The sequence below is a fragment of the Coenobita brevimanus genome, chromosome 16 (genome assembly GCF_032717465.1).
Source record: "Coenobita brevimanus isolate Jiangsu-jjx chromosome 16, ASM3271746v2, whole genome shotgun sequence".
In the NCBI taxonomy this organism is placed as follows: domain Eukaryota; kingdom Metazoa; phylum Arthropoda; class Malacostraca; order Decapoda; family Coenobitidae; genus Coenobita; species Coenobita brevimanus.
Window position 1 is genome coordinate 2144852 of NC_136969.1, and position 22140 is coordinate 2166991.

General features: G+C 41.7%; 1 protein-coding gene across 1 annotated transcript in view; it reads left to right on the plus strand.

Annotated features, from left to right (window-relative positions):
• Nucleotides 1–4640: 4640 nt before the first annotated feature.
• The window catches only part of LOC145390883 (ionotropic receptor 21a-like), a 46592-nt gene continuing 29092 nt past the window's right edge, over nucleotides 4641–22140 (plus strand). The window contains exon 1 of the mRNA XM_080265623.1: nucleotides 4641–4782. Coding sequence (XP_080121749.1) covers nucleotides 4641–4782 — 142 coding nt within the window. The remainder of the gene's footprint in view (nucleotides 4783–22140) is intronic.

Genomic DNA, 22140 nt, shown 5'->3' on the forward strand with positions numbered 1-22140 from the left:
TTCTACTAGGGACTGATAACTGTTCCTCTCCTCCACTGACATCAGCCCAAGAATCTCCACTGTAGCACCCTTAAGGCTAGCAGCAAGCTGCACTGCCCTCTGCTTATCATCCCGACCCTTCTGATAAGCAAGTAACTCAAACTGCGCACGGTAAGCTTCCCAAGATACTTTGCCATCAAATTCCCGAGGTTTCTTTTTAAGTGGACCCCCAGTATAGCCATGCACTTCACTAGTTTGAGGCCTAAAAACTGAGCATCATAATTAAGTCCAGGACTCAAAACTCCTACATGCTGATTATTCAGCCCTGTAATGCTCAAAACTCCTACATGCTGATTATTCAACCCTGTAATGCTCAAAACTCCTACATGCTGATTATTCAACCCTGTAATGCTCAAAACTCCTACATGCTGATTATTCAACCCTGTAATGCTACCTATAGATGCTTGGGATTCGTCAAGATTCACCATACACTGTCCATTTGTATCATATGCTCCCTGTACACTAATCTGAGGCTCGGCAACGCAAGATTTCTCTACATCCTCAATTCTCTTACTAATTATCTTTAACTGGTTGCCTACCTGCATCAACTGGTCATTTAGATGCTGTCTGTACTCCATCATATGAGGCGACTCCACACTATAATTTCAAACATGACGAAGCATCAATGGTTTCCATGGGAATGTTGACTCTCCCTATATGCCATCAGAGCTGTTGCCAAACCCTGCCATACCGCATTTGTCAAATAATGCATATTTAGCAATTCAGGTATGCAGGCCTCCCCTGGCCGAGCTAATCGCCTCATATGAGGCGATGGGTCTCCGCGCCATAATTTCTAGCACGAGGAAGTGTCAGTGGTTTCCATGGGAATGTTGAATCTCCCTCTACGCCACCAGGAGTTGTTACCAAGCCCTGCCACACCGTAGCTGCCAAATACCGCATATTATGTAAATCAGTTCTCGTTTGTAGCCCAGTAATGGAGGATTCATGCCCGTCTACCTCCCACGGTGCTGGCGACTTATCGCCGCCCTCACACCCACCCAAGAGGCATAAATTACAAAATGACAAGGATGGTGAAGAGTTCGAGCTTAGAAACACTTGATCTGATGGAAAAAAATAAACTTAATATTACAAAAAAAAAGTAATAAAACAATGACTCAAGGAAGGTAATCAGGTTGATAAGAATTAGCACAGCAGGGGTTAAAAAGCAAGTGCAACTACAGTGCTCTTAACCATGCAACCGAGGCTAAAGCATAGTCTTAATTGCAGTTATAGTGCTACCTTTACCAACTCCACTTAGAGCAATATTCCAACGAATCAACTGGAACTACAGTGAGGTACTGTCCAACAATCTGCAGATACAGTATTCTTTTTAAGCCAATTGCTGTAGTTTTAAGGACCTACTGTTACAATATGCATTAAGAAAACAGCTGCGGCAATGGTACAGTGTCAAACTTTTTCATCTCCAGTGTATCTTTTAGGCATCAACTGCAGCTGTAGTGCGCTCTGAACTAATTAGCTGAAGTTACCAGACTGTCTCAAGTGACTTCAGTACTTTATGAACAAACTTCCTCTACAGTACTGCCCCTACCAACGGTTTTAACCAGACAACTGCAGGTACAGTACTGTCGAAAGTATTTATATTTACAGTACTGTTTTAACCAAATGCAACCACACACTGTCTACCAAGTCAAACTATGGAGTCACCCCAGTTAACTAATACACCACATTAACAAGCTACTGCTACAGTTGTCTTAAATGACTGATACTTCACTAATCACTCAAACAACAAAAGACAGTATTCAGATCCAACTACAACAGTGAGTTAACCAACAAATTGAATGTGTAGTTATGTTCACCAATCAGCTTCAACCAAGGTACTGACTCGGCTAACTTCATCAACAGTGCAGACTCAGTGAACTGCAGCTAAAGTACTGACTCATTGAACTGCAGCTAAAGTACTGACTCAGTCAACTACAGCCACGGTACTGACTCAGCTAAGTTCAGCAACAGTGTGGAGTCAGTCTACTGAAACGAAAGTACTAACCCAATCAATTGCAGCTACAGTGCTGACTCAACCAACTGCTGCTACAGTACTGACTAACCAACTGCATCTACAGTACTGACCTAACCAACTGCAGCTACCTTACTAACTCAAGCAAAATTCGGTTAAAGTACTAACTCAGTCAAATGAGGCTGCAGCACTGCCTCAAGAAATTACAGCTACAATGCTGACTCAGTCAACTGCAGCTACCGTGCTGACTCAACCAACTACAGCTAAAGTACTAACTCAGCCAACTGCAGCCGTAGTGCTGATTGAATCAACTGTAGCTACAGTGCTGACTCTCATTTGCAGTTACAGCACTGACTCAGGTAACTGCAGCTATAGTACTGACTCAGCCAGTTGCAGCTACAGTGCTGACTCAGCCAACTGCAGCTACAGTGCTGACTCAGCCAACTGCAGCTACGGTGCTGACTCAGCCAACTGCAGCTACGGGGCTGACTCAGCCAACTGCAGCTACAGTGCTGACACCATTGCCTGCATCAACGGTGCTGGCTCATCCAACAGCAGCTACAGTGCTGAGTTAACGAACTGCAGGTACAGTATTGACACAACCGACTGCATTAATGGTGCTGATTCATCCAAGAGCAACTATGTTGTTAACTCAGCCAACAGCACCTACTGTGCTGACTGAAGCACCTGGAGTTAAAACGATCTTAATCAACTGTGTCCTCAGTACTGTGCTGTTAACTATGTGCAGCAACAGGCAAGTCTTACCAAATCAAGTGCAGTTAGTCATAACGAACTGCAGCTACATTACACACGTAAGTAAGCAAACAGCTTAAGGAACAGAGCCTTCGTACGAAAGAACTACAGCAACCGTAGGCTACATGCGTAAGCAAACTGCTGCTACCACAGTTCGCACCAAAGCAAGCTGTTGTAGCTACACTGCCATCGAGAGCAAACACCCACAACTACTGTTCGTTCGTAAGGAAACAACGGTAGACAGTGAGCTTTTAAACAAATAACAGCAATTACAATACAGTCTCATTCAGATACTGATGCTATACTGTCTATGGAACATTACAGTACGCTCTTAACGACGCCATCGCAGCTATAGTACAGTATTATCTCAGCCACATGCAGCTACATTACTACTTTAACAAGCTCCAGCTACAACACTATTCCAACGAAAGAACCGTAACTAAAATAATGTACTGATCAACTAACTTTAGTAGTCTTAATGAACTTCAGCTGCAGTACTCCCATAACTCAACAACTGCAGCAGTAGTACACTAAGCCAATTACGTGCAGTTATCGTACTGTCTAAGCCAGTACAGTACCTTGTCAACAAACTTTGGTGACTGTGTGTCTGCCAACTGTTTTCAACCAACCAATTGCAGCTACAGAAAAAATTGAAGCAATTGTACCTAAAGTACTGTTTGAACCAGTTACAATTGCAGTACTGTTTTAATCAACTACCCTTAAGGTACCTTTTTAGTTGAAACAGTAGTGCATTTTCAGCTGACCAACTATAGTTACGGTATTGTCAGAATCAACTGTAGTTATAGTACCCTTTGGTCCGTCTGCAATTATATCATCAATCAGGTGCAGCAAAACATGTCCATCGCCTCAACAAACTACATCAACAGTACTGTCTTAATCAACTGTCACTACAATAATTATTCAAGCAACCAAATGTAGTTACACTGCTTTCTTAATCAAGTAATTACAGCTACAATGTTGTCGTAATCAACTAGAACTACAATATCTCACAATCACTAAAATCTCATACAACACTGTCTTAATCACCTGCATCTACAGTACTGTGTCAGCCAACTGCATCTACAGCATCTACAGTACCGTGTCAGCCAACTGTATCTACAGTACTGTGTCAGCCAACTGTATCTACAGTACTGTGTCAGCCAACTGTATCTACAGTACTGTGTCAGCCAACTGCATCAACAGTACTGTGTCAGCCAACAGCATCAACAGCACTGTGTCAGCCAACTGCATCTTCAGGACTGTCAGCCAACTGCATCTACAGTACCAGTACCGTGTTAACCATTTGCATGTACAGTACTGTTTCAGCCAACTGCATCAACAGCACTGTGTCAACCAGCCATCTACATCAGTAGTACTGTGTCAGCCAACTGCACCAACAGCACTGTGTCAACCAGCCATCTACATCAGCAGTACTGTGTCAGCCAACTGCAGCTGCGGTCACGGTGACCAGATGGCACTTTGATAGGGCAGGCTGGGATGGATATAGCAATTATCTAGCTGAACAGTCTTTCTTTTCCACTGACATCTGTTCTACCCAGTTTCACGTAATTGACTAAATACAAGCTGCAGCTTCAGTACTGTGTCAACCAGCTGCAGCAACAGTAAATGTCTCAACTGTAGCACCATTCGAACAGGGCGGTATTCCTGACGTGGATGGCAAGCTGGTAACAGAGCTGGAGCTCCCGTTTCACCAGCCGTCAGGACCTGTTCCTGACCATCTCCATTTCTGAACAATTCTGTGTTCTCACTAACACAGAGAGTAGGCCAGCATGCTATCATAAACATGTACCTTCAGTTGTCTACATCACACTATATGCACATTAGACATCACATCTATTTTATCTCTCCCTTAGCAATGGGTCCTACAACACTAAGAACAAATGTGGTGGCACCTCGGATTGCCACCTCCGGCAGGGTAGGACTGGCGACACAGGGCCCTCCTGGTCGTCATCAAGCAATTGTGCCGACAGCGGTTGTTGCAACCACAGATCGTGCTCGTCAGAGAAGAAATGCTGGTTCGGCCTTGTATTTTATCAATATCCATAGTCTAGTACCAGTCTGAATTCTGTTCACTTTTTCCTCCAGTCCGTGTCCTTTCTCGACCTAATCGTCACAGAAACCCAAATCTCTCCCTCTACTGAATAATCCCCGTAGAGTTTTCATGGTTACCGTCTCCTCACAATCTTTCCTAACAAGAGTGGCACCTGTTTTTAAATGAAATCTGAATACTTAGTTGACACTATCTTGAACTTCTCTTCTACTAATTTTGATTATTCATTATACAAATAAAATTACCTAAGGATAACCGAATATATCTCTAATTTATCGCTCCTCCAACGTGTATTCAAAACCCAGTGTACTTGACTCCATGTCAACACAGACGACCAACCCTGACCCCACCCTTACCACAGAAATTACCGTTTGGGGTGATTAATGTCCATGTTGTAGAATGGTTATCGCATTCTGCCAGGACTGACGATACTCACTGGTCTAGAATGCGAACTGTTTGCAGAATCGTTTAATCTCACTTAACTGGTAAAACAACCAACCAGAATACCTGATAATCCTGGCCATAGTGCCTGTTTCTTGGACCTGTTCCTGACAAATAACCCAGATCAGTACAGGATAAAGGTACTGTCACCACCTGGATCCTTCGACCAGTCTCATCAAAGACTCCTTAGTTAGTTGCCTCAAACCTCCCCGTTCTGAATCAGTCAGGGTGACCAGAGTGCCCTTTGATATGGCAGACTGGGTTGGATTTAGAAAATATCTTGCTGATATTCCATGGCAATGTTTTTTTTTTCTCCACTGACTTCAGTTCTACCGATCCCCACATTAATGACTTACTACAAGGTGTGGAATTGTTCATACCCAGTTAACAATTTACTTAAAGATCGGACATCCCAAAATGGTTCGATAGCAACAGTGCCAGAGCATCGACCCAAAAGTCTTTAGTATATAACTCTTACTTAAGGTAAAAAACTACCGAATCCCTCAATCACGTTAAAATTGCTAGAAACCTCGCAAAAGCAGTAATAAATTCGCCAAATCAAACTTTCTTCACAGCTAAGCATCCTAACTGTTAAATAATCCTAACCACAATTGAATATTCTGGTTAACTCTCGGTTAATTCACTAATAAATTTAACAAGTCATCACCCATTCCCCCACTAAAGTCTTCAGACCGAGCACTGTAAATGACCCTCGAGGAAAAGCTAACATCCTTGCTGGTGTGTTTGCCAGAAATTCTACCTTGGAGAAAGTCATTCAGAACGTTCCTGTACTAGAACTTGGCTCTCCCGAAATTGCTCTACTAAAGATACAGACTAGATACGTAAAATCAATCCTAGACAATTTACCAATCAAAAAATAGGAATATCTCCAATTGTTTTGAAAAAGTGTTCCCCAGAACATGTTCCTGTTCTAGCTTAATTAATCAGACTATGCATACATTCTTTTTCATTCCCTAATTCATGGAAAGAAGCCAATATCCTCCCAATTCCTAGGGAAGGATGTTTGTCTAATCGCTCTGATTACAGACCAAAAGCTATCACGTCTTCTCTTGGTAAAGTATTTGAGATTGTTATTGATATGCGCTTTGTAAAACATTTTGAATTTAGCAACTTAATTAATTACAGACAGTATAGTTTTCGCCACGAAAGATCCACTTTTGATATAGTCATTATCTTGGACTAATACCACCTATCAGTCAATTGACTAACTTGGAGAAATTCGTGCAGTGACCCTTGATATTTCTAAAGCTTTTGACAGAGTGTGGCATCGTTTCCTGCTGTCCGAATTCCCTTGCTATGGCCTGTCATCTTTTGTCTCACTGACTTCATCCTATTTCAGCAACAAAGAAAGTTATAGATAGTGTATATTCCAAGTTCCACTCGGTTAATGCCAGCGTGCCACAAGGATCAGTTCTGGCTCCAACCCTATTCCTAATTCAAATTAATGATCTCTTGTCTGCCACCCATAATCCCATTTGCACATATGCAGAGCCCATTTGCACATATGCAGATGGCTCAACACTTCAGTTCCTTCACATTTAAACACTGTTACATAGCCTATGATTTCATCATCCTTTGTGTAATTTTAACGCACAGTTGCTGCATGTTTGATCACGAGCGTGTTCTCCCTCAGTCCCCCCCTTCTACCGTTATAGTAGAGTAAGTCGTCCTCTCTGTTATTCAGAGCGGGATTTTCAGCTTTTTGTCCCCATGGCTTCATTTGCGCGTCCTTCTTACAAGTTGTATCAAGCTCTCCTGGCCCCTATATAATGAGCTCAGTCTCTGCATCATTGCCACTTAGATCTGCTCCTCATTTTGTTCACATCTCTGTCCTCCCCTGTACAGATATTATTATTGTGAGTGCTCAAGAAATCTCCAAACATCTAGCAGCTGTGTGTAATTTGAGTATAAGTGTTATTGCACTTTTTCTTGTACTGTGTAGCATAAGGTTAATTCTTGGGCCTAGTGAGGTTTTTGATTAATGTTGGGTTTTATGTCAGTCATTTTTGATAATAGTTTGTATCTGTAATAATTTATCTGGCATTCACTGAGTATTATCTGGTATCTCATTTTATCAGGGCTGACTTAGATAAATTTACTCTTGCTAATTTCGTGTTAATAGAGGCTATTGCAGTTAACCATATATTTAACCTGTTTATTTGCCATTACATTATCCTTATGAGTCCTGAATGTTTTATTGTTAGTTTGAGCATTAAACTTTGACTTGTAATTTTACCTAACTCTTTGTTTTGAACCTGGAACTTTACGGGACAGTAGTGACTCTTAGTATTCTCACTTAAATTGTACGTTATCTTTCTCTGTTCCGTAACATAAATTTGGCGACCTCTTATCAGGATATTCAGGATATTATCATAAGGATATTGCTCGATATTTTGTGACTGTTACTTATTCATGATGTCTACTATTACTACACTTGATGAAGCCAAAGATTTTTTGTCAAATGTGCAAACAGTGTGTGATGTAGAAAACAGAACAAAGAATGAACTTAAGCTTGTTGCTCAACAATTGGGAATTGTTGTTCGCTCTCATCATTCTAAAGATCAGATTGTTGACATGATTAATGAAAGCTTGTTTAATGTAACTCCTCCAAATGAGCAAACGCAGATTGAATTAGCTAAGTTACAGCTAGCCCTGCAGGAGGCCCGTGCTAGGGAGGCTGAGGCACAAGTTGAAATTGCTAGGATTCAGGCAGACCATGAGTTTCGCATGAAACAAGGTGGAACTGGATCATCTAGCTCTGATGATTTTGATGTGGCTAAAAATGTTAAACTTGTCCCTCCTTTTAATGAATCTGATTTAACAAAGTATTTTCAGTTGTTTGAGAGGGTAGCTACAGGTTTTAATTGGCCCTAACAGAATTGGCCAGTTCTCCTTCAAACTGTTCTCACCGGTAAAGCTCAAGTAACTTATGCATCTTTGCCTCGGGATCAATCTGATAATTATGATGTAGTTAAGAGCTTGATTCTTAAGGCCTATGAGCTTGTTCTTGAAGCCTATAGAGTAAAATTTAGGACAACTTACAAGCAAGATAAGCAATCCCATGTTGAGTATGCAAAAATCAAAGAAGATCTGTTAGAGCAGTGGTTAAATTCTAAGAATGTGGATTCTGATTTTGACAAATTTAAGCAGATGATTTTGCTGGAGGACTTCAAAAGGTGTATTAGTAAAGATGTAAGTCTATATCTTGATGAGAAAAGAGTAGATAATTTGTCTGATGCTGCAGTTTTAGCTGATGAGTATGTTCTCACTCACAAGAGATATTCTAGAGAAAAAGGGAAAGCTGAGAGTAAGTGCGTTGCCTCTACTCAGAGTACAGGTAACAAGAAAGAGAATAAGGATGATGTTTCTCAGGAAGTAAATACCAGCTTCACCTCTAGATTTCAGAAAAGTAAATGTACTTATTGTAGTAAGCTTGGTCATACTACGGAGAGATGTTTCAGGAGACAGCGTGATGTGAACAAAAAGGAGTCTTTAAATATTCAGTCAATTGGTCTAGTGTCCACTCTTGAGAGTTCCCAGAATTCTTTAACTGAGTTAACTGAACCTGCTTTGAGGGGTAACTTAAATTCTCATGATGGAGCTCCTCTTTTGAGCAGTAACGTGGGTGACACTCTCAAGAGTTCATGTGCTAATTTCCTGTCTGATGGTTTTGTCAGTCCTCTGGACAGTAATGACAGGAAATCAGTTCAAATATATCGTGATACAGGTGCTTGCCAATCCCTTATGCTGACCGGTGTTCTAGGCTCTAATGTTAATTCCTCTGATGAAACTGTAATCTTACAAGGTGTAGGGAATAATTACTTCTCTGTCCCTCTGTGCAGAGTGAATTTAGAGTCTGGTTTTGCTAACGGTTCCGTTATGGTTGGGTTGGTTGAGACACTCCCAATGTCAGGTGTAACTTTCTTACTTGGAAATGATATTGGTGGAAGTCAGGTGTGTCCAGCTCCTCGGTTGTCTAGTGAGCCAGTGGCTGCGTCTCAGGATTGTGGTGTCCCTGATGTGTTCCCTGCATGTGCTGTCACTAGGGCTAAGTCTAAAGTTACTGGTGATTTAGAGGATAATGATGATGCTGATGTTATCCTAGCTGACACTTTTCTTGCTAATTTGGACCACTCATCAGATGAGGCAGTACCCCGTAGTGTTGATAATTTGTCTCGTCAAGAGTTGGTTGAGTTGCAGGTTGCTGACCCTGAGTTGAAAGGTCTAGCTACCTCTGCTTACAGTGAAGAGGAGTCAGCCGGTGCTTCTACTTGTTATTATGTAAAGTCAGGAGTACTTATGAGGAAGTGGAGACCCCCAACAGCATCACCCGACTGTGAATGGGAGGTTGTACATCAAGTTGTCATCCCTCGTGTTTGTAGGCAGGATATCATTAGAGTGGCTCATGATTCCAGTTTGGCAGGACACCTTGGAGTGAGGAAGATTGTGGCACGCATTTTGAAACACTTCTACTGGCCAGGTATCTTCAGGGATGTTTCCTGGTATTGTAAGTCTTGTCACACCTGTCAAGTTGTGGGGAAGTGTAATCAGACCGAAAAGGTTGCACCTCTAGTTCCCATTCCTCCTTTTGAGGCGCCTTTCACCCGTGTGTTGGTGGATATTGTGGGCCCTCTTCCTAAGACTTCTTCAGGATTTTCTTATGTGTTGACCCTGATTGATATGGCTACTCGTTATCCTGAAGCCATTCCACTTAGAAATATCTCAGCAAAGAACGTGGTTAAGGAAATGCTAGGGTTCTTCACAAAGTTTGGTCTGCCCAAGGAGGAACAGTCAGACCGGGGAAGTAATTTCATGTCAAATGTTTTCAAGCAGTCTCTGAAAGAGTTGGGCATCACCCAGATCACGTCTTCAGCTTACCATCCCCAGACCCAAGGAGCGTTGGAGAGATATCATCAAACACTCAAATCGATGCTCAAGAAATACTGTTTGGAACATCAGAAAGACTGGGATAAAGGTCTTCCATTCGTTGTGTTTGCCGCAAGAGAATCTCCAAATGAATCACTGGGCTTCTCACCTTTTGAACTACTGTTTGGCCATGAAATAAGAGGACCCCTTAAGTTACTCAAGGAATGCTGGCTGTCGGAGGAAGATGACGTCAACCTGCTGGAGTATGTGATGAAGTTCAAAGAACGGCTGTCCACTGCTTTACAGCTGGCGAGAGAGAATTTAGGAGCTGCTCAGAGAAGATGAAGACTTGGTATGATAAGAAGTCCAGGTTACGCCACTTTCAGCCAGGAGATCAAGTTTTGATTCTGCTACCAGTTCATGGGCAACCTCTTCAAGCCAAGTTTAGTGGTCCTTATTTCGTGGAGAAGAAACTCAGTGATGTCAACTATGTCATCGCCACACCAGATCGTAGAAAGAGCAAGCAACTATGTCACATCAACATGCTAAAGTTATATCACAGGCGGGACGAAAATAATCCAGTCTGCACTGTAGCTGTTCCACCCGAGTCTGCAAGTGAAGCTCTCCCATGCAGTATGAGCCTGAGTGATAGTTTGGGGAAGAATCTGATATCATGAATGATCTCCAGACTAAGCTTTCTCATCTACCTCCCAAGGAAAGGCAGGAGTTTTCGGCATTACTGCAGGAGTACCCGCAAGTGTTCCGTGCCACTCCAGGAAGAACCACTGTGTTGATGCATGATGTCGATGTTGGAGACGCAAAGCCAATTAAATTGCCTCCTTACCGTGTGAACCCAGTGAAAGTTCCTCTCATCCAGAAGGAGCTTGGCTACCTGTTGGACCACAAGATGATTGAGCCCTGTCAGAGCGAGTGGAGTTCTCCTGTCACTCTGGTCCTAAGCCAGGTGGGTCACAGCGGCTTTGCATTGACTACAGACGTGTTAATCAGATAACCAAAACAGACACTTACCCTCTCCCTCGTGTGGAAGATTGCATAGACAAGATCGGAAAGGCTAGGTACATAAGTAAGTTTGATTTGTTAAAGGGATACTGGCAAGTACCTATGACTGAACGTGCTAGGGAGATCTCATTTTTTGTAACATTAGGAAAGACCTTTGCATGGTCTGTAATGCCATATACAGATTGTTTTAGAGTAATAAGAAATTTCCTTTGTAAATTTCTTTTTTCTTTGTGGGGAGGTGTTACATAGCCTATGATTTCATCATCCTTTGTGTAATTTTAACGCACAGTTGCTGCATGTTTGATCACGAGCGTGTTCAGCCTCAGTCCCCCCCTTCTACCGTTATAGTAGAGTAAGTTGTTCTCTCTGTTATTCAGAGCGGGATTTTCAGCTTTTTGTCCCCATGGCTTCATTTGCGCGTCCTTCTTACAAGTTGTATCAAGCTCTCCTGGCCCCTATATAATGAGCTCAGTCTCTGCATCATTGCCACTTAGATCTGCTCCTCATTTTGTTCACATCTCTGTCCTCTCCTGTACAGATATTATTATTGTGAGTGCTCAAGAAATCTCCAAACATCTAGCAGCTGTGTGTAATTTGAGTATAAGTGTTATTGCATTTTTTCTTGTACTGTGTAGCATAAGGTTAATTCTTGGGCCTAGTGAGGTTTTTGATTAATGTTGGGTTTTATGTCAGTCATTTTTGATAATAGTTTGTATCTGTAATAATTTATCTGGCATTCACTGAGTATTATCTGGTATCTCATTTTATCAGGGCTGACTTAGATAAATTTACTCTTGCTAATTTCGTGTTAATAGAGGCTATTGCAGTTAACCATATATTTAACCTGTTTATTTGCCATTACATTATCCTTATGAGTCCTGAATGTTTTATTGTTAGTTTGAGCATTAAACTTTGACTTGTAATTTTACCTAACTCTTTGTTTTGAACCTGGAACTTTACGGGACAGTAGTGACTCTTCGTATTCTCACTTAAAGTGTACGTTATCTTTCTCTGTTCTGTAACAACACCCATTCACAAAGTTTAATATATCTAACCCCCAACTCAGCACAACAATCTCCATAAATCAAGACTTTCCTAAGATCACCAAATGGGGACAAAATAACATCATCTCATTTAATGCCAGGAAAACCAAATTTATCCAATTTACTAATAGGGAAATTTTGCCTGATTACTATATTACCTTCAATGCAACCAATATTCCTGTCTCTAAAAGTACTGAAAATCTCGGCATTTCATTTAACAATGCCCTCAGCTGGACCTCTCATGTTAGATCACTTGCTAAAACCGCTCCAAAGAAACTTTGATTATTGTATCATACGGAATCCATAACTTCATCACTGACGAGCAGTAAGCTATAATTTTAATGCGTCAGGTGCTCTCTCAGCCAGAATATTGCACACCCTTGTGGAGGGAGTGTGGAGAGGCTGCACTAAAACAACTGAAAAAAGAAAATCAGAACAAAGCTATAAGAATTATTAATAATCCAACAGTTATAACTGAACTACCTCCCCGACAAGTAAGAAGGAATGTTGTCTCCCTTGCATTAATTTACAGATACTTTTATGACAAATGCTCAGACGAAGCTGCAGTCATTGTGCCACCTCTTCACACTTTCCCTCGTGCTACAAGGGCATCTGGCAGTGCTTATGACTGAACTGTCACACTGCCATATTGCAGAACTTTTGCCTATCAGAATTCATTTATTTCCCGAACCGCGTCTCTTGGGAACATGCTTCCCCAGATTGGTTTCCCCAAAACTTCAGCCCACGGCTGTTCATGTCCAACTGTCGCATGTTTTTTCTTTTTTTATGAATGGAGTAGACCTGTAATCTGGTGTAAGGACTTCTTATTTAATTTGTTTTTCCTTCCTCCGTTCATCTTGTTAAAGAGACTGCAGCTATAGTACTGTGTCAACAAACTGCAGATTCGTTAATGTCTCAGTCAGTCAACTGTAGGTAAAGTAATGTTTTTCTCCAACTGTACCTACGAATTATATCTTAAAGAATGCAGCTACAGTTCTGTCTCCACTAATTAGCCGTATTAGCAGCAGTATAGTTGTTAGACAAACGCAGTTACAGTATTGTCTTAACCAGATAACTGCAGCTGCTGTACTGTCCGCCAGCCACATGCCACTACAACTTAGTCTGATTCCATTGCATTTTCTGTACTGCTCAAAATATTGCCGTGACAGTATTGTCTCCGACAAATGCAGTTACCTACTTTCTCAACTTCCTGTAGTTGCAGTGTTTTTTAAACATATGCATCTGGATTACTGTCGTAACCAACCAACTGCAGCTGTGGCACCGTCTTTACCTAACATGGCAGCTATATTAATATTTTACCTAAAAAACCGCAGGTATACTATTGTCCTAACCAACAGCGTTACAGGGCTGTATTAAAGAAACAACTGGAGGTACAGTACTGTACCTCCAGTTTTTTCTTTAATGTGTGCAAGAATGCAAGGTACTCTGTGATGGCACTGTGTGAAAAAAAGATGAAAGGGTTTGAAGGGGGGAATGGGAGGGTGTGAAGTGTTTAGATTAGGTATGAGGAAACGTGGACGATGTAAAGGAGTTGCCCTGTTGATGAATGATGAATGGCAGAGAGGAGTGAATGATGGTAATGTGTCAGCTCGAGGCATGTATGCATGAGTATGGCAAATTTCAATTTGCGAAAGTGAAAGTATGGGTCATTTTTGTAAATCCCGTACGTAAAGGTAAGAGTGAAGAAGAGGAAGAAAGAGAAGCAAGAGGAGCATCTGGGTGGAGTGATTAGGACAGATGCCGCGAAGTTACACTGCTTGTGGTGGGTGACATGAGTGGGAGAGTTGACACCGATCCTGTGAAATTGATGATGATGTAATGGATTGTTGTGGAGAACTAGAGAAGAATGATGCTGGGTGACTAATGAAAGACATATGTCAGCAAAGGAGGCTATGCATTTAAAATGCATATATTAAAAACAAAGACACAACACAAATATACTTGGTACAGAGAGACTGGAAAGAATGTTCCATGTCCCGGCTAAAGTCACATTCTATTCCAGATGCCGGCAGTGGAAAGCTTCATTGGGTATGCTGACATCAGAATGCTTTAAATATTTCAAGAGGGGTACCTGAAGAAGCCCATAAGGAACACCAAATGACCAAACACAAAGTAATCAGCCACAGCATCTGAGATGGAGGAAAGAAAAGGCTTGCACATTCCTTGGCCAGTGGCGATGCCGACATGCCAGGTTCTCAATATGTTCTGTCCACTTTATCTTGGTATAAAATTACTATATACTCATCTTAAATGCGGAACCGTAACATAGGTTATCATTTGAAAGTGGTGCCAGTCATGAAGAAGTGTTATGGAAAGGATGTAAAGCCTAAGTAATGACATACTCTGAACCCGAGCTACGACAAATAGCTGTCAGGTTAAGGCAGGTAGAGGAGGATTCCCAAGATGATTTGGTACATAGTAATAGCAGTACACCTGGTTACTACAGGTACTGTAATTGTTTTTCCCTTGGGGGGCAGTTTTTAGTCATAACTGATAAACCAGCGTATTCGTGTGACTTAATAATACTGCACATCAAAGTTTCTGAACAAATACGCATAAATGTTCGCAAAAAAAAAAAAAATAAGTGGAGTGCATTCCGTATGGCACCACACACACACACACACACATACACACACACACATACACACACACACATACACACACACACATACACACACACACACACACACACACACACACACACACACACACACACACACACACACACACACACACACACACACACACACACACACACACACACACACACACACACACACACACACACACACACACACACACACACACACACACACACACACACACACACACACACACACACTGCTATGGTAGCTTTTTGTAATATAATTATTGTTAAGGCATACAGGTAATTTATCGGCTTAAATAATGCCCTCCCTTAACCCTTTACACAATTATGGATCATGTAAGCAAACCAGTGTATGAAAAAAGAGAGAAAAAAAATGTTCTTCTACTCCTCCTCCTCATACTTCTACTACTACTACTACTAGCTGCTCCTACTTCTACTACTACTACTACTACTACTGCTGCTACTACTACTACTACTGATACTGCTGCTACTACTACTACTACTATTAATGATAATAATAATAATAATAATAATAATAATCTATCTATCTCAATCTGTCTATCTATAGCCCGACGCCCTAATCCCGCAAAGGGTGGCCGCAGACAAAACGCCTCCAAGTCGCTCTGTCACCCACCATTTGACTACCCTCCCCCCAACTCACCCCCCCCTTCCCTCATATACCTCTCAACTCCATCCCTCCACCTCATCCTCGGTCTACCTCTCCCTCTCCCTCCCTCCACCTCACCTACATACACCCTCGTAGTCAGTCTTTCATTCTCCATTCTCTCCACATGTCCAAACCACCTCAGTGTATTTCTCCTAATCTTCTCAACCACATCCACATCCACATCCACCCCACAGCGTTCCTTCACTTCTTCATTCGTCAACCTGTCCCTCCGTCACTCCACATGCTCCTCTCATGTAACTCATTTCCACTGCTCTCACTCTTGACTTGTTCCCCTCTTGCAAGGTCCATGCCTCGCTTCCATACGTCAGGGTAGGGATCACAATACTATCATGCAGTGACTTCTTAACTTCCATACTCACCTTCCATAATTATTATTATTATTATTATTGTTATTATTATTATTATTATTACGGTATTATTATACTTTAAACGGTATGTGGAGTGAATTCTCTTAACGTCTTTAATCTGCTAACGAAATATTTAGCTATTGTTGCTAATGGCAGTCGATTATATTCAGACAACATGAAGTCTCTCGTGGTGAATGGACGATAGTAGTAGTAGTAGTAGTAGTAGTAGTAGTAGTAGTGGTAGTAGTAGTAGTTGCAAACCCAGGCTTGACGAACGTGAACTCAGTGCACTGCATCCAGATCCTCCCGTTCTAGTGCAGTTCACCGTCCTCCTTTTGTGGGATGGGGAGGGGATAGCCTATTGGGGTGTTTGTATAACCAGGCAGCTCCACCGTCGTGTTTAATCGGTGCCACCAGGTGAAGGCATCCCTGTCCATTACCTTCATGGTACTGGATGGGTATATTAATTCTGTTCAAAATGATTAAATATGGTGCTCTTGGATAAAGAATCGATAGTAAATAAATAAATGAATAAATAAAAAATAAATAATGATAATGATAATGATACTGCTACTACTACTGCTACTACTACTACTACTACTACTACTACTAATATAATCTGGTCTTTATTTATCAAAAGCCTCAGGAATTCACTAGTACGCGAAACACAATTGCACCTCACCTATTACAAGAGCTATTCCATTTTTCATATATAGTACAAACATCACCTGCAGAAGTGGCAAACGTCTACAAATACATAATACATTGACAAAATCTGGTGTTTCACTATATAATTTCAGGTTTCAGGATGACGAAATTAAGTCTGCCATCCTACCATCCACACTGATTACGCTGTTTATCGAAAAAGTTTGTTGGGCCTGAAACTTTACACCAAAACTCCAACGAAACAAGGAAGGTGTGGCGAAAAACCGCTCATTTGCATTTAGTGACCTTCAGGAGAGATGTGGTGTTAGTCAGACGGATAGATAGGTTTAAATAAGTGGCTCCTGACTTTGTTTACTTGTTGGTGAGACTTGAGGAAGGCAGGTGGCACTCTCTTCGACTTGGCTGCTTCGTCGGCGGGTAAGCCTCGGACTGCTAAAAGGAATCCGTAGCTTTTAGTTTGATGTTAGCTTCAAAATAGCTTAGTGCAACCGTAACAGTGAATACGCTGAAGGAAAGATTTAGTTTTATCTCTGTGTTTGGTAGTATTTCTCCCACAAGAGGTAAATATTGTGACGTTAGCGTAAATAAAACGGCAAAATGAAAGCGTAAATAAAACGGCAAAATATATTGTTTTTAGCTTAAAGACAATACCTTTGTGCAGTTACAGTTTGCTATGAGAGAATTTTTAAAAGCTGTGATTTAAATACAAGGGATGTTTGACGTTTAATGCCGCTCAGGGGCGAGTGAGGATGGTCCCTCTCATCTTAAATGTTGGGACTGAGTAGCTTAGCCCCGAGCCCCTATGCTCATGGTGGGGCAAAAAAGGGTTGAGGGATGGATGGATGGATGTCCTTCAGCTCTCAGGTCAAGTGAACGAAGTAGTGTGAGTTAAACGAATTAAAATGGCATAAGTGAAATTCGTATTGTACAGTTTTCACCTGAACTTGGCACAGATTTTCGTCCTGTTCCTATTTATTTCATGTAGCTCAGTGGCAGAAAAAGATAATGCTATGGCTCAACGTCTTTTCCATAGCACTTCTTTCGTGACTAGCATAATCTTCCAGCGTAACTCTCTTGCCAATATTAAACATTTAAGATGACAACAAGGTAATTTTAGGCCAAGTATAAGAGAGTATTACACCATCCCTCTTAAATGAACAGTCCTTTAATGTTCCAACCATCAATTCATCATCCAGTTCTTTTTATCTTGCTTTGTTTTTCCCATCAAGAGAGTAGGGTCCTGGGGCTAGGCTAATCAGTCCCGATATTACAATAAGGCGAGGGAGATAAGCCTCTCTTGTCCCTGAGTGGCGTTGGCCTGTATTCTCCACGGGCAAGGAAGCTCCCTAACATCTCTTCCTCAGCGGTTTATTTTTGGATACGGTTGGCTAATATCCATCTGTACGTAATATATGCAGAGTATGAAGATATCGTAGCGATTTATGTAACACAGAAGAGGACAGTAAGATGTAATAAACAAAATATATCGCTTAGGAAACGGTGATAGGGAGCTTCCTTAACTGGCGAGAAAACGAGCTGTTATGTGAGGAACTAACTCTGATAAAACCCCTTCCAGGCTAAATCCAGTTGGAGAGCCTTAACCCACTAGACCTCCAGGCTCTGTTTGGTTATAAAGTTATCACCAGCTTAGTAAATGGTTTCCTAGTTTACAGGATAGTATTTTCCTTGTCACTCACCGTAGAGTCATACGAAGGCAGCGCTACATAGAGTGAGTGGATGGTAGGCACAGCATAACACAAATAGTACTGAGCATTCCTGTAGTCGTTTCACCTTATTCTGATCCAGATTTTCCACCTTAGCGTCATGTTTTCCTTAGCTTAATGGCAGAAAATGACAATAATACGGTTCTACGTTCTTTCCACAACTCATGTTCTAGCTTCGGTTTGTTATTGCATCTCGCTATTCAAGACTGACCCATGACAATTTTAGGCCAAGTTAAAGTGATGAGAGTGTAGTGGTGAAAGAATTAGGAGAAAATAAATATAGCCTCACGTCCACTGAAGGTTGTGATGTTATAACCTGCACCTCGTTCACTCTAACTTGGCGTAAAATTTCCATCTCTTCATCCTGAATCCTGATTAACACTGAAGTATAGCGTTAGTCACGAAGAAGTGCTGTGGAAGGAATGCAGGGCCTTAGTACTGTCTTTGTCACTGAGCTGCATGAAATAAGCTGCAAAAGGACAAAAATTCACGCCAGGTTAAGATAATAAGGAGAAAAGGCGTAAATTGACCATCCCTCCACACCATCTTGAATGTTGAGCTGTGACAAGAGATTAATAACAGAATATGGTGCCGGTCACGAAGAAGTGCTGTGGAAAGGGCCGTGCTATTGTCTTATTGACACTGGACTAAGATTATAAACTGCCAAAGGATGAAAATCTCCGCTAAGTTAATAGGGAATGCAATATAGTTTAATTGGCCACATGCGAGCCTTAGGGCAAGTCTAGCTGTGATTACCCAGTTTCCTTCAGCTATTGATTTGGTCTACCCTTTAATGCCTTCACCTCTGAGACCTATTTACTGTTTTAGTTTTGCTATCTCCAGACGAATTTATTCAGCCTGGTAGATTTCTCGTGCTGAATAGGTTAACGAAGGCTGTATTTAACCCCCCCAGCTCGAAAAGTCTCTCCTGATCTAATTACCCAGGGAGACAACTAAATTAAAGTTTAAAATTCATTACGCGAGTGGAGTGGTAAAGGAGAGTTTTTGTAGTAGTAGTAGATGTGGTAGAAGTAGTAGTGGTAGAAGTAGTAGTGGTAGAAGTAGTAGTAGCAGTAGTAGTAGTTGTGGTAGTAGTAGTATCAGTAGTAGTAATAGAAGTAGTAGTAGTAGTAGTAGTAGTAGTTGTGTTATTGGTGGCGACAGTAGCAACCCCAGGTTCAACTGAATATGAACCCAGTGGAATAAAGGCTTAAAATGCCTTTCCACAGTCTACCATCCTATCTGTAGGGTGAATAGGGAGCTGAGGAACGTTTCTGTAACTAGGCAGCAGAGCCGACCGGTTATATCTGTGCCACCGCGAGAATGCATCCCTCAACAGTTCCAATTTTGGTAATATATATGTTAAAGATGGCTGTTCCGAAACAGTTTCCCTCATTTGAGGTCCAAACGAGAATGAAAATAATTATCTGACGGTAGTAATAGTATTTAAGTCTGTGGGCTGCAGACACAAGTTTCCCTTCTCTTGCGGTCCATCCTCCTTTTGAGGGACAGGGAGAGTTGAGGGACGTTTGCATAACCGAGCAGGTCCACCTCCCCAGTTATATCGTGCGCAGGTGTCCCTCTCCAGCAAGAATGACATACAATTTATTTAGGTTAAATTTGCTGGAGGAGAGGGTGTTAAATATTGGTCTCATTCACCTGCAAGAATTCTGCCGCTTACATGAGTTCGTGTGCCTGGAGAAATTATACAGAGTGTAGTCCATACACAACGATGCACAAAAAACTCACCCCACGATATCTTGTGTGTTGAGGGGACGGCTCAGTCTGATGATGTGGGCTGGGCTGTGACAGGGGGTGTAGGATAAGAATATATGATGCAGGTAGATACTGATGATGTTTCTGAGCCGTCCACGCAACGCACAAGAAAACGCAGACGGAATGGAAAAGGGGCGTTATAAATGAGCCACCCTTATAAACACATCACCGCTTTGAATTGATTGTTGTTCTTGTTGTTAAAACTTTCCACATCCCTGTGGAAATTTTTACTGCTTTCGTCAATATTCTTTTTCTTATTCTTAGTCCTTCTTCTTCAAAGTAAATGACCATTACTCGTAGGCTGTTTAGCCTGGAGCCTTCAGACTTTTTCAGCTGAGTACCCTACCTGGTTGCTTGATCTGGCTAAATTGTAAGGCAACTGGTTAACCAGATCTCTGGATATTATCCATAATACAGAAAATCAAATTGTTGACACTCTCAGAAACCACTTAGGCTAGAAGGCAGGAGTTTTTGTAGCATACATCCCTTCCCGGGGAGCGGATATGAAAGGAGCATGATTTTAATCGGATAAATATCCACTGAGATCTCGTGGGGTCAAAAATTGGAATTTTCCAGGATATTCCGGATGTCACCTAATTTTCCATGAAAGAGTAATGCTAGAGCCACCAAACTCGGTGGACTTGTAGACTGATTCATAATACTTATATTATATTTTTCACTGAAGTGATTACAAACCTGGATAAAATGATGGCCAGAGGTAAAAACAGGAATGTTCATCCCAGGTATATCCTGTATCTCAAAAGTTTTCGAGTCAATTCTTAACAGAAACATTTTAAAGCATCTTTCCTATCACAATCTTCTTTCTGATCGTCAGTATGGGTTCCGTCAGGGACGCTCCACTGGCAATCTCCTCACCTCCCTTTAGACTCTTGATCATCCTCCTTTCGGGTCTTTGGCGAGAACTTTACTATTGCACTTGACATCTCAAAGGCTCTCGATCGAGTCTGGTATAAATCTGTAATTTCCAAACTGCCCTCTTACGGTTTCTATCTTTCTATCTGTGCCTTCATCTATAGCTTCCTTTCTGGTCGTTCTATAGCCGCTGTTGTAGACGGCCATCGTTCTTCTCCTAGATCTACCAACAGTGCTGTTCCTCAGGGCTCTGTCCTATCACCAACTCTCTTCCTTTTATTCATCAATGACCTTCTAAGCTGTACATCTAACTCTATCCACTCGTACGCTGATGACTTCATCCTTGACCTTTCCATTCGGTTCCCGCAACGTCCATCTCAGCAGTTACTTCAACAAACAAGGGATGAGGCTATGGCACACCTAATGTCTGACTTGGCTCGTATCTCTGACTGGGGTAAAAATAATCTTGTTGTTCTTAATGCATCTAAGACTCAGTTCTTACACCTATCAACCCGTCAAAATCTTCCACAGGTGTACCCACTAATGTTTAATAATATTCAGTTTAATCCTGCATCATCCTTGAAGATGCTTGGGGTTTCATTTACTCGGGACTTGTCTTGGAAAGATCATATTACATCTCTTGTAAAATCTGCTTCCAAGAGATTAGGTGTCCTAAGCCAACTCCGTTCCTACTTTACCACTGAACAAATGTTCTCTCTATACACGGGTTTTATTCGCCCCAGTGTAGAATACAACTCTCAAGTGTGGGGAGTCAAAGGCTTTTCATCTCATTAATTCTCCCCCTCTTACTGGCTCCCTTCAACCTCTGTCTCTTCGCCGCACTGTTGGATCTTTATCTCTTTTCTATCGCTACTTCAATGGTCACTGCTCTTCTGAACTGTCTGCTTGCATTCCTCCACCTCTACGACGGGCACATAGCACCCGTCTAGCAGCAAACTCTCATCTCTTATGTGTCCAGCTCTCTAACGCAAGAGTTAACTGCTACTCCCAGTCCTTCATTTATGCAACAGGTCAGCTCTGGAACTGTCTTCCTCTGTCTGTAGTTCCTGCTAGCTACGATCTCTAGTCTTTCAAACGCAGTGTGTCCAGGCATCTCGAAATGATCGGATCTTGAAGTTAGCCCTCTCTTGTATTTTGTTTTTCTCTTGGAAGGAACAGTTATTGCGGGCTTGTGGCCTTTGGCTCCTTCT